General features: G+C 34.4%; 1 protein-coding gene across 3 annotated transcripts in view; it reads left to right on the plus strand.

Annotated features, from left to right (window-relative positions):
* The first annotated feature begins 334 nt into the window (after positions 1-334).
* The window catches only part of MED23 (mediator complex subunit 23), a 38,130-nt gene continuing 22,361 nt past the window's right edge, over positions 335-16,103 (plus strand). The window contains exons 1-12 of one of the 3 annotated variants that reach the window (XM_023529807.1): positions 335-573; positions 874-905; positions 1,068-1,155; positions 3,246-3,370; positions 4,419-4,530; positions 5,921-6,019; positions 6,579-6,680; positions 7,125-7,194; positions 8,516-8,628; positions 9,955-10,050; positions 10,614-10,631; positions 15,681-15,881. In XM_023529807.1, the coding sequence (XP_023385575.1) occupies positions 526-573; positions 874-905; positions 1,068-1,155; positions 3,246-3,370; positions 4,419-4,530; positions 5,921-6,019; positions 6,579-6,680; positions 7,125-7,194; positions 8,516-8,628; positions 9,955-10,050; positions 10,614-10,631; positions 15,681-15,881 (1,104 nt within the window). In that variant the 5' untranslated portion in view covers positions 335-525. The remainder of the gene's footprint in view (positions 574-873; positions 906-1,067; positions 1,156-3,245; positions 3,371-4,418; positions 4,531-5,920; positions 6,020-6,578; positions 6,681-7,124; positions 7,195-8,515; positions 8,629-9,954; positions 10,051-10,613; positions 10,632-15,680; positions 15,882-16,103) is intronic. The other 2 variants (XM_011358702.2, XM_023529809.1) reach the window with 2 other exon arrangements.

The raw sequence follows: 16,103 nt of genomic DNA on the forward strand, positions 1-16,103 counted from the left end.
CATAGTTGAGAAGACATGGTCCCTGTGGTCAGGAAAAGCATGGTTTCAACTCCTGGCTCCAGTTTGCTGACGCAGCTACAGAAGGACCGATGTTCAGCAGCTCACAGACATCAGGTTGACACAGGCAGCCGCAGAAACATTGCCCACAGGCAGCAGGCTCCATTATGCAAAAGCTTTAGCCAGAGGAGGAAGCAACTCCCTCTCCAGCCGGGAGGTGGCGGCCTTGCAGCCGACAACACCTCAAGGTGACAGACCCGAGTCTCCACTTGGGGGCGATCTCCCGCTCGCGGGCGGAACCACTAGCTGGGTCCCTGGTTTCCGGGGGTTTTGTAACTGGAGAGCACTGGGAGCTTCCTTTCGCTTCCGTGCGGGCCTCGGTGGTTTTTTTGCTGGGCCCCAGAGGGACCCTCTCAGTTGAGCGCTTGAGGAAGAAAACAGTATCCTTTGGGCGTCTCTGCCCTTCTATTCTTGGAGCTCGGGTCTGCCCACGAGCTGTGCGCGGGGCGCCCAAGGAAGACGGGGGCGATGGTACAGATGGAGACGCAACTGCAGAGCATTTTCGAGGAGGTGGTGGTGAGTGGAAGGGCCAGGGATCCAGAGCGACGGCTGGGCGAGGGGAAGACTCTGGGCAGCAGAATATGGAACCCCCCTCGGACACTCCCACTCCCCTTTGTTGTGACACCGCGTTTTTGTGCAGAGGTGTAGCAAGTCTCAAACTGCTGTCAAATTCCACAACATCTATTGTGACAGGCCAGACAGCTATTGTTAGTTTCTGTATGTAGTATGACTCGCCCTGTGTTACATTGTAATATTTGCCCTGGGAACCCCTCTTTTTTTTTTTTAATTCACATAGTTTTCTTTTGTTTTTTACAGAAAACGGAAATTATAGAAGAAGCTTTCCCTGGGTGAGTATATGCATGGGAGATTTTTGCGTTTTTACGGTGAGTGTATCTTTGTAAGATTTTAGTTAAATTTGTCTTGGAGGTTTATAAGATCCACTCTTCTGGTTACGTTGAATTAATTACCTTTTTAAAACTAGAAGCAAATAATGTGATTTTTGTTTATAGAATGTTTATGGACACCCCTGAAGATGAAAAAACAAAACTAATTAGCTGTTTGGGGGCCTTCAGACAGTTTTGGGGTGGTCTTTCTCAGGTGAGTAATGCATTTTTGATATATTCAGCTGATGATTTTTGACCCTCCCCTTTTTTTTTTACATTTACTTTGGTGTTGCTATTGAGGTCTTTCAAGAAAGGGAGAGATAAAATTGTCTTCATCTTTTGTCTATTCCCGTTTCGTTAGTTTCAATTCATATTCCAGTGGAGAACCTGTATTGGAAAGTCCAGTTGATGCACAGTGTGAGATGATTTTTAAATTCTCCCCATGTTGGATTATATAAAACCATTTTTATCCTATTCTGATTTAGTTGGTGCACTTGGAAACAGCTGTTTTAGAGATTATAAAGAAATTTATGGATGATTAAAAATTTCATTCATTTTCTCAACAAAGGAACTAACACTATTGATTTAGAGATACTATAATAAAGGTATACTATAGTAAAAATACAAAATGCCACAATAAGGATAACGATTTTGTAATAAGAATATAAAATAATAAAAATGAGGAAAGGAGCAGTAAAACTTAGTAACAAAGAACAGTCATTAGAAAATGTATCCCTAAAAAAGACAAAATTTTGATCCTTAAAGAGTTTATGTGCCAGTAGTACATTATCTTCTCATGGTTTATTATAAGTAGGAAAATGTTTGCATTTGAGTGGATGATGGTAAGACTTGCTACTCACATATGGATCATATAGTGGCAATACATTCTTTTTTTTCCTAAGTGTTTTAATTATGTTTTAATAGGTAATATATTCATATGGTTCAAAATGTGAAAGGTATAAAAAGGTAGACCCAATTAATAGTCTGCCTTTCATCTCTCTCAGCTCATTATCTGTTCTTTTTCCTTTTTGCACCCAAGATTCTCAGTTTATATTTCCTTCAAGAAAGTATTTTATGCATATAAAATTATTTTTATAGAATGGTCATACATTATGTACACTGTTCATTAGCACCTTGCTTTTTTTCTCTTTAATATAAATTCTACAGCAATCCCCTAAAAGTTAAAATTTCTGCCTGCCTTCCTTGCTTGTAGCGTAATATTTATTTTACAGCTGTACTTTCCTTAATTAAACCAGTCTCCAACTGACTGACATTTAGATTGTTTCGTATCATTTCCACTTTAAACAATGCAAAACGAATAATATTATACATAGAACACAGGATGAATTCCTGGAAGTAGTATTGCTGGGTCACAGCATATGTCTATTTGTAATTTTTATGGAAATTGCCTAATAGCTTTCTATAAGGGTCACCAGTTTATTCTCCCATTAGCAATGTATGAGAGTACATATTCCTTATAGCCTCACAATAGAATGTTAATGGACTTTTTAATTTTGCCAATCTAAAACATGAGAAATTTATCTCGGTATAGTTTTATTTTGCATTTCCTGAGTGATGTTGAACATCTTTCCAAAATATTTAAAATTTTTAGTAATTTATTAAATATTTCATGAGTTAAGGTATGGTCCTTATCTTCAAAAAGATTTTAATGCGGGAGCCAGGAAGAAAACATATTTCTAAATCAACATTATATGTTCAACAATAGAAGTATGTATGAGGGACAGTAGTAGTGCAGAGGAATGGAACACAGGCTCTTTTGAGGATATCCTAGCAGACAGGCTTTGATATGGGCACTACATTTCAGTATCAGGTTTAAAGTTACAGAAATCTAGAAATTTGCTATGTCATTGGATTCATAATTGGTTGGGCTCTTAGGGATTAGATTCATACTAAATTCCCATGAGACTGATGTACGAACATATGATGGATTTTTTTCCCCGTGGTGACAGGAATATTTATATCTACTTTCAAGGTTATTGTTCAGAGTGCCTTAAAAAAAATCTGTATTAGAGTTTTCTGTTGACCAGTAATATGATAATAAAATCTTATTCTTTTTGGCGGTCCCATGTAATAAAAGTGGTGGGAGTTTAATCTATATAATTGTAAGATTTTAAATTTAATATAACTAAAATACTAAATCCGAATTTTTTTCTTTTTTAATTGTCTCCGTCTACGAATGTTTATGGTGGTATAATCTTGGTATACTCCCAAGTGTAGCATTAACAATTTAATTACGAGATATAACTTTAGACTTAATATATAATCATTTTCTGATTTTTCTAGGAATCTCATGAACAATGCATCCAGTGGATTGTTAAATTCATTCATGGCCAGCATAGTCCTAAAAGAATTTCTTTTCTTTATGACTGTTTAGCAATGGCAGTCGAGACTGGGCTTCTTCCACCCAGGTATGTTTAATGGTGGGCATGAGCAACCTGAAGAATTTTCTTTTTTATTACTGTTTGGTAATTGGTTGAGGTTGTTGTAAAAGGATAAGAAAATGAAGAAGGAAGTTAGGCTCAACAAGCAATTCTTCCTAATTCTTTAGGTTTTGGTTTCTAGGATACAGTATTATTAGAATTCTATATTTAAAGGCTCAAAAACAGGCAGGCTTTGCCTTGCAGGGGCTAAAATCACTCTGATGAGCTTGTTCCACTTAACTTTTGCTACATAAAGAATTACCTCAAAACTTTATTACTTAAAACAGTAATAATCATTTTATTTACATTCATGGTTATGGTGGTTGAGTGGGCTTAGCAGGCAGTTTTTTCTGAGAGTCTGGTGATTATAGTCAGATGGTGGCTAGGACTGGAGTCATGACAAAGGCTTTGCCTTCAATATGTCTGGTGATTGGTGCCTGGCTATCATCTGGGACCTCAGTTGGGGCTATTGGCTGGAACCTGCATGTGCCCTCTCCATGTGACATGACTTTCTCGTAGCCTGGTGGCATCCAAGAGCAAACATTCAGAAGAAGGCTAGGCAGAAGCTGTATCACTTTGCCTTGGAAGTCACACAGTGTTCCTTTTGCCATAGTCTTAGGCCTGTCCAGATTTAAGGAAAGAGAATGTAGACCCTCTTTCCACCTCTTCATGGGAGGAATATCGATGTCACATTTCAGAAGAGCATGAGGATCGAAAATCTTGTTGCAGCCATCTTGGGAAAATACAATCTCCAACAAGTTGATAGATGGTAAACATTTAACCATCTGTCTTTTGATTTCTGTCTAGAAAAACTATAACATAATCAATATTATTTAGTTCTTTGTGTTTATTCTTTCATACAAGCATAATATGTAAAATATTATACATAAATTTTTTAAAAGTTTGCTTGGGTAATGTACCTTTATGAAAAAATAATCACTAAAACAAATGTAATATCTAGAGTACACAGACCTTGGCTATTAGAAAACTTACAAAATTCTGTCTTGTAACCGGAATGGGTATTCCTTTCTTCTAGGATGGTTTGTGAATCCCTGATAAATTCTGACACTCTCGAGTGGGAAAGAACACAACTTTGGGCCTTAACATTTAAACTGGTTCGGAAAATAATTGGGGGAGTGGATTACAAGGTATTTTTTTTCCTAATCATAAAAAGTAATCACTTTCAGGCATGATTGACTTTTCAGTTGTATGTATCTTAATTTCAGATGAGAGAAATGAAGTGGAAGCATTTACAAAATCTATTTTTTGTTGTATTTCCTAAAGAGATTTAAAGTTACTCAATGTTTCCCACAGCTTCTCTGCTCTCCCCCCAACATTCTTGAAAATGCAGTTGGCTAATATATTTTTATATGAATAGGGAAGACACCAAGCAGACCTTGGATTTTTTCTTATGATGTTGGGGCCCCTTTTAAGCGAAAAAGCACATTCAGAAGGGATATAGGCACGAAATCATGAAGGGAGCAAGTGCTGCTTCACCTCTACCTTGACCTTCCTTGGGCACGTGTCACTCCTTAACTAGTGTCTTCAGCATACTGCTCTTGACCAAAATCAACAGAATGTACTCTCTAATTGTGTCTCAATGCAGCTCAGTATTTCCAGAGCTGCAAAAGCCATTCTGCTTCATTCAAGCCACTTTTGTTACTCTCCTTTTTGAAAGAATTGCCAGTACCTAATCTTGTGCTTTATGTCTGTATTTTCTCTAATCTAAAATAACTTAGTTGATAATTATTTGAATCATGACAATACAAAATTAATTCTAAGAAGCTTTTTCTGATTATTTTCTCTTAATTTATTTTTAAGTTTCCTTAGCAGGTTAATATGTAGTTTTTACCCTCTTAATTGTATGGAGCTTTACAATATTTCTAATTTCTTTCATGTATATGTTTGGTCTATGTTTTTTATAAGATTAATCACATAGTTTATACTCAGTAAATGAATCTTGAATGAAATTTCTTCTCTGTATATCAGATTCTGTTCCAAAATAATGCAACTTTCAATAGATATGAGAAGATGAATGATTAAAAGAAGAGCCTTGTTGGATAAATTTGATAGATTAAGGATTATGGTTGAGAATGGAGAACAAAGTTAGAATATGACAAAGGGAGTGAGCAGAAAGAGTTATCTGCCAGAAAGTTTAATATTATTGCTCATGTTTTCAGAGTATTTTCAAATTCTATTCAAATATATTTCTGTCTATAAGCTTTTTTGACCCTCATAAGAATAGAAACTCTTCTAATGTTATGAAGATCAAAAGTACTTAAGAGAGTGTAGAGAGTTAAATTTTTATTTATAAGTGACTCTGTTCATTAATATTGAAAACTTTCTTTAGAATTCTGTTTTGGAACATGCTTCTTGGGTTAATGTTAGAGACATGAATATTAACTCTGATTCAGAAAAATTGAAGGTGTGTGACCTCGAGGGTAACATTTTTTCATGGGTGTATGAAACCTTTAGACGTTTAATTAGCACAGGGGGCATTACTTAGTTTTAACCTATGATTTTTTTTCCTTATATCAGGGCGTTCGAGATCTCTTAAAAGTGATTTTGGAGAAAATCTTGACAATTCCCAATACAGTGAGCTCAGCTGTTGTACAGCAGCTTCTAGCAGCAAGAGAGGTAGTTTATACATGTCTACAATTCGTTGATCATAAAAAAGTAGTTTTATATAATTCTATGCTTTTAAAACTTATGGTAATTTGTGGAATGTCACATTTGTTTACTTATACAAAAATCACTTTTAGTTTTAAAGATGGATATTTCACAAGGAAATTTCAAATTTTAATTTTTCTTTTTAATTACTAAAACAACAACATAAATTTTAAAGTATTTTAAACCATTGCAAGATAGTCTATGGACTACTTAAAAGACCTTTGTGCTTGTAACTAATGTTGCAAGAATTGTTACATTGGCTTATTGCTCTCCTATTGGAGTCTATCAATATTTAAGATATTTTCAATGTTATTTAATAACCATCAGTAATTCATTCTAGTATTTATTAATCTTTATTTTTAGAGATTCTTCACATAGAAATGAATTCCTTTATGCTAAGGTATAAGCCCAGTCAATTCATGATGTAATTCTATGATTTAGTATCTTTATTGTTGTTGCTACTTTTAAAGAGCTTATCAATGGGACTAGTCAAGAATAACAACATTGCTCTTTTATTTTTTTTTAGGTTATAGCATATATTTTGGAAAGAAATGCCTGTTTATTACCAGCCTATTTTGCAGTCACAGAGATTAGGAAACTATATCCTGAGGGAAAACTTCCACACTGGGTAAATTTGATATTTTCCAAAATTTTCAATATTTCTACTAATCTTATCTTTTATGTGCTTATTTTTAAAAAGGGTCACTTTTATCCTTAGATAATATATATGTATGTATATATATATATATATATATATATGTATATATATATATATATTTATCCTTATGATGTATTTCTTTCATTTCTCTGCTGTCCTGTTGAGACAGTTTATATACCATGTGATAAAATATATGTAGCTTCACCAAATAGCTAAGGACATGGTGTTACGACTTGGCTTATTTCAGGGACAGATGAAATAGTAAGTAATTGCTTGGAAGGAAGCAAAAGAGAGTTTAACCTTTGAGTAAATTTAATGTGCGAGGCATTTTACTAAATATATATCATCTTATTTTATGTAAATAATCAATATATTCAGAGTAATCTTGATTTTACTTGTTTGTTTTGGTTTTAGTTACTTGGAAACCTGGTATCAGACTTTGTGGATACCTTCAGGCCTACAGCAAGGATAAACTCCATTTGTGGTAGGATTATAATTGAAAGTACACTAAATAATATGTGATTTCTAAATGATCTGACTATAAATAAAGTTGACGGATCGTTTCTTATACATGTCTTCGTGGCTTATCATTTTAGTAACTCTCTAGGAGCTTAATAATAGCTTTTTACTTGTTTTTAGTACTTCGTGTGCTGAATGTAGGGAGGGAAAAGCAACTGCCTGGACTGGGTCTAAGCTTCAGAAAGAACCATTCTAGGAAACGTATTTCCTGATTATTAGAGGAAACTTTGAATAGAGCTAGTAAAGCATCATGGAATCCCTAAGCAACTGGAAATCTCAACAGACCTTTCCCCCTGCAGTTACAATACCTGAGACTGTCAGGCTCACTCAGCCCATTCCAAGTCACATCTTTGCTCTCTGATTTATTTTGTTTTCCATTTTTTTAAGTTTTGTTAGATTCTCAGAATTTTATTTTAAAAATAAGCACATGATTTGGCAATTTTTTCAGTGCCCATATATACTTCTAAATTATTTCTAGAACTCATGGCGACTTCAGAACTGTCTGGGAATTTAGACCATTATTTAGTCAGTAACCAAAGTTTGAGTACTTCCTATGAGTCTGGTGCTATTCTAGACACTAAAATGCAAAAGTAAATTAAACAGACACTAGATATAATTCTCAGGCTTCTGGCTTTTGTCACTGAGTGAAAATTGATATCATTTGATGAATTATAGAAGTGTTACAGGTTTGACAAGGATGATGATGAGTTAATTTAAGAAATGTTGAGCTCGATGTACCCCTGTAACATCCAAATGGTAGTATTTATCAGGCAGTTGGATATATTAGCTGATAGTCACAGGTTACATCTAAGGCCTCTAGGAACATCATGCTTAAAGTTAACCATGTTGACCCTAGACTAGAGAGGTCTGCAAACTTTTACTATAAATGGCGATATAATAAATATTTTAGTTTTTGTGAGCTATACAGCCTGTTGCAGCTACTCTACTCTGCCACTGCGGTGTAAAAGCAGCAGTGATCCAATAAAGCTTTATAAAAATAGGTGGCAAACTAATTTGGCCCATGTATTATAGTTTACTGACCTCTGTCTTAGATACTTGGAAAATGTAACATTCTTGGAAGTAGAGAAGGCCTGTACAGATTGGTCTCCAACTATCTGGGATAAAAATAACCTAAGAAAATTCTCAAACTTCTCTCTGATTAAAACATTTTTTAATCCAGAGCCTGGTTCAGCATAAATATTCATTAAGTATTTATAGAGTGAATGAGGGACCAGGCATTGTTGTGTTCATAGTTACTTAAAAAATATTTTTTGTAATACATACAGGCCGTTGCAGCCTTCTGCCAGTTGTAAATAATTCAGGTGCCATTTGTAATTCATGGAAACTGGATCCTGCAACTCTTCGTTTTCCTTTGAAAGGCCTTTTGCCATATGATAAGGTATGTTGCTAAATAGGATGGAACTTTGGGTCTAACAGTCCTCATCCTGGATTATATGATGTATGATGCTAAATTGTCTCATCAGAGACTGTAGAAGTAAATATTTAATGAAAGATAGTATATGGTTTAACATGTAATTCCAGTATCCAGGTATACTCTGAGATTTGTGATATTGCAGGTGTTTATGCTCCAGTGGTTCATCTCTGGAAAAACACTTGGAGTTAGAAAACTGACTTTTTAAATTGATTCCTTGTTTTCATTCTTCTTTTACAAAGGGAGGACCAAAAGTGAATTTACATCATCCTTAAAATTTGAAGAGTGAGCTTCCTATTTGTTAGATTTGAAAAAAAGTTTGAGGTGGGGAACAGGACAAAATTGGAGTAGAAAATTCTCAAAGGGAAAAAATCCACAAATATCAATAAAATGAAACATGAGATATAAAGCTATAATGAAATTTGATAGATCATTATATTATCTCGGGCATGGAGTGTTGACAGAACAGGGTATTGGGAGGCCTAGATAAATGTTTCATGTCAAAATGATATACAGAGCGATTAGGAAACTCGCTCAGAAGAGAGAATGGTAAAATAGTGAAAGTAAGGTGACAGTATGGGCTGTTGGCATACTAGTCAGCAGAACTTTGGAATGTGAAAAAGTGGTAAACAAAATGGAATTTACAGTCATCATGATAGCAATAATAATGAAAACAAATCAATTTATTACGCACTTACTATGTGCCAGGCACTGTTCTAAAAACTTTACTTTGTAAAACCCTTATTCTTAATTGTCATCTCCATTATACAGATGATGAAACTAAGACACAGAGTAGGTAGTAGCTTGACTAAATTCACACATTTGGGAAGTGGTGGAGTCAGACTTTGAGCTCAGACAATGTGATTCCAGAATCTGTACTCTGTGCTGTGAAATCACTTGTCCTCTTCAGTTTCAAAAGTCATGTTTGTTTACACTTGTATGAGAGTGGTTGGAAACTGCCTCCCTTCCTTTTTGATTAGATTTCTGAGCAGAAAATTCTTGCCTTACAGTGATGCATAAGACTTGCATGTGCCTAGCTGAAGTCATTTCTAAGTCTTTCCTCTGTATGACTTTGGACAAGTCCCTTTGCCTCAGTTATCACTTATCAAGTGAGGGGTGGGAACAGATTAATTGCAAGCACTAAAATCCTATGATTTTTCTTCCACTAGATACTGCCTACTGTGTGAAGGTAACAAGCGCCTTTAGAGGATTTTTTGATCCCAATTTAAATTATTTGAATTAACATTTACTTTGATCTTGAAGCAATTTTTTTTTTTTTTATTTTCTTTAAAGGATCTGTTTGAACCACAGACTGCTTTGTTGAGATATGTATTGGAGCAGCCTTATTCCAGGGATATGGTCTGCAATATGCTAGGTTTAAATAAGCAGGTACTGTACTATGCTGGAAACCTAGTAAATTCTGCATAGAATCTGCACTATTCTCTTTTCTCTTTTCTTTGCTGTAGCTAATTAAGCAAAACAGTTAAAAACTATTTGGTGATTTTTTTTAATATATGGTTTATTAAATAAGTATTATTCCTATCATATATTGCTTTAAGAATGTTTAAAATAGAAAGGATATATTTTAAAAGTTGGTTTATTTTGCATTGCTTTTTTTTCTATAAGGCCAGTTTCAAGTATACCTTTTGCCAGAGAAACCTACACATGACTTAACCATAATTTTTGACTTTTTTTGTTGTTTGGGTGTCCTTTTTTTATAACCCTTGGTATCTCCAGCGTGGCCTCATTGCTTTTTCTTTTTTTTTTCTTTTTTCTTTTCTTTTTTTTTCTTTTTTTATATGTTTGATTTTGGTGGTTTAACATGTGGGAGGGTTTGTGCTGACTCTGGGTTCCTTGAGGCTGGCCTCATAGTCACTGTTTTGTCTTTTCTTTTTTTCTTCCTTTATTTTTGTTCTGTCCTGTCTTGTCCTGCCCATCCTCCAATGCTCTAGACCTTGAACATTGCTCAGGTATGTTCACAACCTTACTGTTGTATTGTGACTAACGATACGCTGGCCGCTTTGTAGCCACTGATTCCATTTAGAGAATACATGTATGGTCGGGGCTTGAAATTGGCAGGACCATGCTGAGACCAAGGCCACTAAAACAAATTTCTTCTTGGGATATGAGAGTTGTTTTTGGTGGATTGTTTTTGGTTTTGGTTTTTGGTGTTTGTTTTTTGGGTTTTTTTCCCCTATATTCTTTTTTTTTTTTTTTTTTTTTAAAGAGACAACACCTGGCACACAATAAAGCCTGTCACTTTTTGATGGGTTGTTTTTCCTTCCCACTCCATTTTACTGTTTTTCATACTTTAGGACCAAAGCTAGCTTGGTGGAATTTTTAGAGATGGAAAGATTTATGGTGGCCTTTATCTTTCCAGACTTTTAAAACATAAATAAATAACACCAATAAAAATACTTATGTTTCTTTGCCTTAAAAAAAGAAAAAATTAAAAACAAAACAGAAGAGAAAAAAGCACTTTAATAGACATATGTTACTTTTAAAAGTTGGAGTGGTCAACCTTACACAGGGAAGGTTTTTTTGGAAACATGGGGATTGACTAAGAAATGTCACACTCTTAGGTGACCCCACACCTGCTTGACAAACACCCTTCTTTGTCAGTCTTTGCCAGAAGTGTTCTCCTTCCAGAGTGAGCTCCTCTCAGTTGAAGCTCACCTATGGCAGAAGAAAAGCACTATGGCCAAACTTTATAAACCAAACTCTTTTACAGTCCCAAGTCTGTTCCAGGACTTTTCACCTTTGAGATTTTAAGCAAAATAGTGGTTCCAATTATTTTTGTTAAAAATTTTTGAGCCCAGCATATTAAAATAGACCAGCTTTTTGATTTTAAAAAGATGTTCTTGTCTAGGTTATATAAAATAGCGTTACTGTTTGCAATACTATAGTGAAGGTTGTGCCAGTGCTTCCATTTATAAAGCCCTATTTTTAAGGACATATAGCTTGGCCATAAAACTTGCTCAGTGTTGAAACTTTGCATGCCAAACCTCACCCTAGTAGCAGTATCTCTTTTATTATTTTAAGTTTTTTCTTCTGAAAATTTACCAAGTTTCTTGTTTGGACAAGCCTTTATACATGTGAAACTGTAGCTGCTTCACACTACAGTATCTGAAAGTTACCTCAAATAATCTGTCAATTTAACATCTTAAATACCAAGTCATTAATTCTGATCAACTTTCACTTGAGTCAGAGGTAAGTATTCAGTTAACTGAAAGAATGCTTCATGCTGTGTCTTAAAACTAATTTTGCAATGAACTTTAAGTCATGCTTGACTCAGTTTTTTTACAGTTTGGTGGATAAATGTACCCTTGGTCATTTGAGCTGCGAGTATCTTCCCCCAGGTATCCTTAACTATTCTTTCCTTTTGGGGGGCAGCTCTTCTCAAACTAGAAATTGACAAAACAATTCAGAGAAGAGTATCTCCGATCTGATCATTTTAATAACAAGTTTCAACCTAAAAAAAGTTTATGACTAAGACATAAATCCGTAAAAAATAAAGTTTATAATGGAAATGCTGACAGAACATTATTAGTATTGGTCCCACTGTAGTGTAAACATTGTCAAAAATTCACAATTCATCAGTAATTGTTTTGGTAGAAAACTCTATAGTGAGCGGACTTGTATAGATGGAAGATATATGCTGACTTGACTTGATATATTATTTTTACCACCTGGAAAATGGAGTAGAAAATGAGAACACACAGTATAAGAAGCATATGATTAAAAATAAAGTTATCACATCTCTTATCATTACAGAACTATATCCTGCACTATACTTTCTTGTCTTTTCTCTAGCAATGCAGTAATTTACTTAAAGCTTGAAACCTTTTAAGAGCTGACCATATTGCATTTTCCAGTAGGAATTGGGCTATATTTTATTTTGAAATCGGTCGCATTCAGAAGGTCATAAATAGCCCAGTTCTGTGACCAGTGAGGTGAAGTGAAGGAATCTTGTTTTGTGAGTTTACACAAGAGTTTGTATTCTTTATACTGAGTAATAACATTGCAAAACTGATACACTCCTCAAGCTCTTATGTGGTGGTATATGAACTCTGGTTACCCAGAGACAGTGAAGTACTAATCACTCAGTTTACTTTTGAAAGGCACCACTGAAAGTGGTATTAACTGGCATAGCATTCCAGTTCTGACTGGCAAAGAATATGGTAAATGACATACAAAGGGATATTTTTTCCCAACTTGCCCTGAATATTGCTTTAAAATTGATTTCTAGCACTGAAATAATGATTTAAAAGCCCATCTAAGTACAGTATGTTAAAATTTCACCATAAAAGCAGTACCCAAACTATTATATGAAAAGTGTCAGGGGTCACTTAGTGTAGAATATGGTTTCTAAGCCTGAAAAAAATCATTATCATTTGCCATCTGAAATCGTGGTGGGAAAGAATCAGGGGCGTAGGTGGAGGTTAATGTTAATATTTTTCATAATGCCTTGTGCCTGATTTTATGCTTTTACGAAAGCTGAAAATTTTGAATAGCTTTCCAGTATAATTTAAATATTATACAGAAATCGAATTTGTTAAAATGTTAACTTTAGATTACTGTTGTTAAAAGAGATGTTAATTAAACGTGCATATAGATATGATGTAAACTAATTTAACTGATATGCTTATATCTTGAAGACTTAAATTTATAAAAGCTTTCAGAAAGCAAGTTATGAGTAGCCAAAGACGTAGTATCCTTTGGCTTACAGAATTATCATAGCCTAGTGTTTGATAATTAACCTTTATTCACAAATCATTTGACTGCTTTGCAAATTTTCTTTTGTTCCAATTTGTAAAATAATCTATGTGGTAGAGAGTCTTAATTTTAATATACTTATCTTTCGGTAATTGAAAACTAAAGCAAAACTTAGATTCTAAAGTAGTAGCACAGATCATTTATTTATTTATTTTTTTGGTGTTATTAAAATGGGCATATAAGTAAAGAAACGTGATTCCCTAAACTTGGTTTGAGAAATCCCCTTGGCTTTAACCCAAACACCTGGGACATACAGTTAATCCGGATATTATGCCTCCATGAGACACCAGGGCATTAGGCACCATAGAGATTCCTGACTGATTTAATTCTTAAGAGAAAATTTGGGTGTAATCATGAGTCATAGTATGTATTGAAAAATCATCAGCTTTAACTGTAAATTTCTTTCTTTGTTCAAATTTCCTTCTTTATCCAAATTTCCTTCTTTATCAAGTTCTTAATTGTTTGGTTTTCCTCCCTAAATCATTAAGTGTATGACCATCACTACACCCCTAAAAATATGTAGGTAAATATCTAGTTTTTTTAAAAAACAAAAAGCTAATATTACAAAGAGTAACTCCAAAATGACTCAGATGCTAAAAACCAATTTTATTTAGTTTGCTCCTTTTTCCTGAAGCAGACTGATGAAAGACCATCATGGATGGAGGAATAGATGACAAATTGGTTAGTTTCCAAACTAGAAGCAAATTCCCATCACTAATGAAAAATTCCTACTGGAAATCCTGGCTTTACTTCTTTTCACAAATTTTTCTGACTCTTGTATACTTTGAATGACCTCACTCTAAATTTGTGTTGTCTGACACATTTCTTAGGTTGTTGGTGGTTGGCAGAACTAGTGAATTTCAAGCCCTGTACACAGTAGTTTTGCATGCTGTTATAAGAAATAGTTTGTAGTGTTGTCTGTTGCACTTTGCTCTGCTTCATAATGATAATTAAATTTGGAGGAAAAGTACTGTAGTCTCAACTGGTGGTGTTAATATTGCTATTTGTAAACCTGTAATGTGGTTGAACTGTGATCATGGCATTGTGTTTTTGGAAAAAAATATGAAACAACCATTAATGCTTACTGTTTGGATAGATGTTTGTTTTATTTGCATGCCTTAAGGAAGTGCAGCTATATTGGAGCTTTACAAGTTTGGAGCTGGCAAAGAGCATGCAAAAGAGGGGATGCTATTCATTATGTTTTGTTTTTTCCAAATTCGTCCCCATTTTGCATATTTACCCTAAATTTAAAGAAATCATATCCCTTTTTCATGGCAAAAGACTAATAATCAGATCTAAAGTTTAAAAGGAAAGCATCCATATTAGCAATTGAATTCACTAGAAAGGCGTCTAAGTGCCTGGCTACTAAGCCATCTGACTTATAAAGGAAATATGAAAATGGCTTAAAATGTGGCTTCATATATATCTTAATAAAAGTATATTTTTTAAAATCACTTTAAAAAGCATAAATCTTTTTGCCTCTAGAAAGGGAAGTTGCATTTTCATTGTTAGTGTTTAAACTCAGTTCTTTTTCTTGTTTTAGATTTTTAAATCGTCTAATTTAAAATTAAAGCTGCATTATGTTTGGCTTCTTAGAGAGAAGAACAGAGATTAACTTTGAGATCACTTTTTTTTTGGTAGAGAGTTTTCATTTCAGTATCAGAATCAATACTACACATTGAAAAATAGATATTGAGTAATCTGGCAGCTCTTTAGATGTACTTCTGTATATAAAGTTAGAATAAACTTGTGGTGGTTACTTTAAAACAAATAGATTCACACACTGTATTCTTTGCTCTCCTGTCAATATTTGATTCCTGGAAACCTAGGAATCAAATTTCATATTGTTTTCATATGGTTTCCTAGGTTTTCATATTTTGAGTTAGATTGCAAAATTAATACTGTTATTCTCATTTCATATGCCTTTTAAATTATCTTTTTTTAAAGAATAAATAACAAAATTTTCTACTGTGCAAGTGCTCTTTGTCAAAGTGAAACAATGTCTTTAGTGAAAGTCAAAAGTTGATGGGATGTGTGAGGTCTGACAAAAATTTTTTATGAACTCATCCTCTGTGATAATGTAACATGATGCAGCTTTAATAGACTAACTCTAACCTTACTTTCTAAGTTCAACTTCATTTCATGCTTCTCAGCCTCTTGTTACAAATAATGCCCATTAACTAGTAACTTGTGAAACTAACCAGGAGGCTTTTGGAATACTGTATTTAATCTCTGCCCTACAGCACAAGCAGCGCTGCCCTGTACTGGAGGACCAGTTGGTGGATCTGGTGGTCTATGCCATGGAGCGATCCGAGACCGAGGAGAAGTTTGACGATGGGGGGACAAGCCAACTCCTATGGCAGCATCTCTCAAGTCAGCTCATTTTCTTTGTGCTTTTCCAGTTTGCAAGTTTTCCACATATGGTTCTTTCTCTTCATCAGAAGGTAAGTACTAAATCTTTCGTTAGGGACACTTCAACTTTTGTTTAGTATGTTTTAGACTGATATGGACACTGCCTAGTGATGTCAGCAGTGGCAGAAGTTCAGTTTTGTTCAGTACTTTTAGAGTTCCTTAACTTTTCACTTTCTATCATTATAAAAACTGGATTTGTCATTCATTACATATTTACAGTGCAAGGACCAGGGGAAACAAGATGAAAAGGCACT

Source organism: Pteropus vampyrus, unplaced genomic scaffold, assembly GCF_000151845.1.
Source record: "Pteropus vampyrus isolate Shadow unplaced genomic scaffold, Pvam_2.0 Scaffold43, whole genome shotgun sequence".
NCBI lineage: Eukaryota > Metazoa > Chordata > Mammalia > Chiroptera > Pteropodidae > Pteropus > Pteropus vampyrus.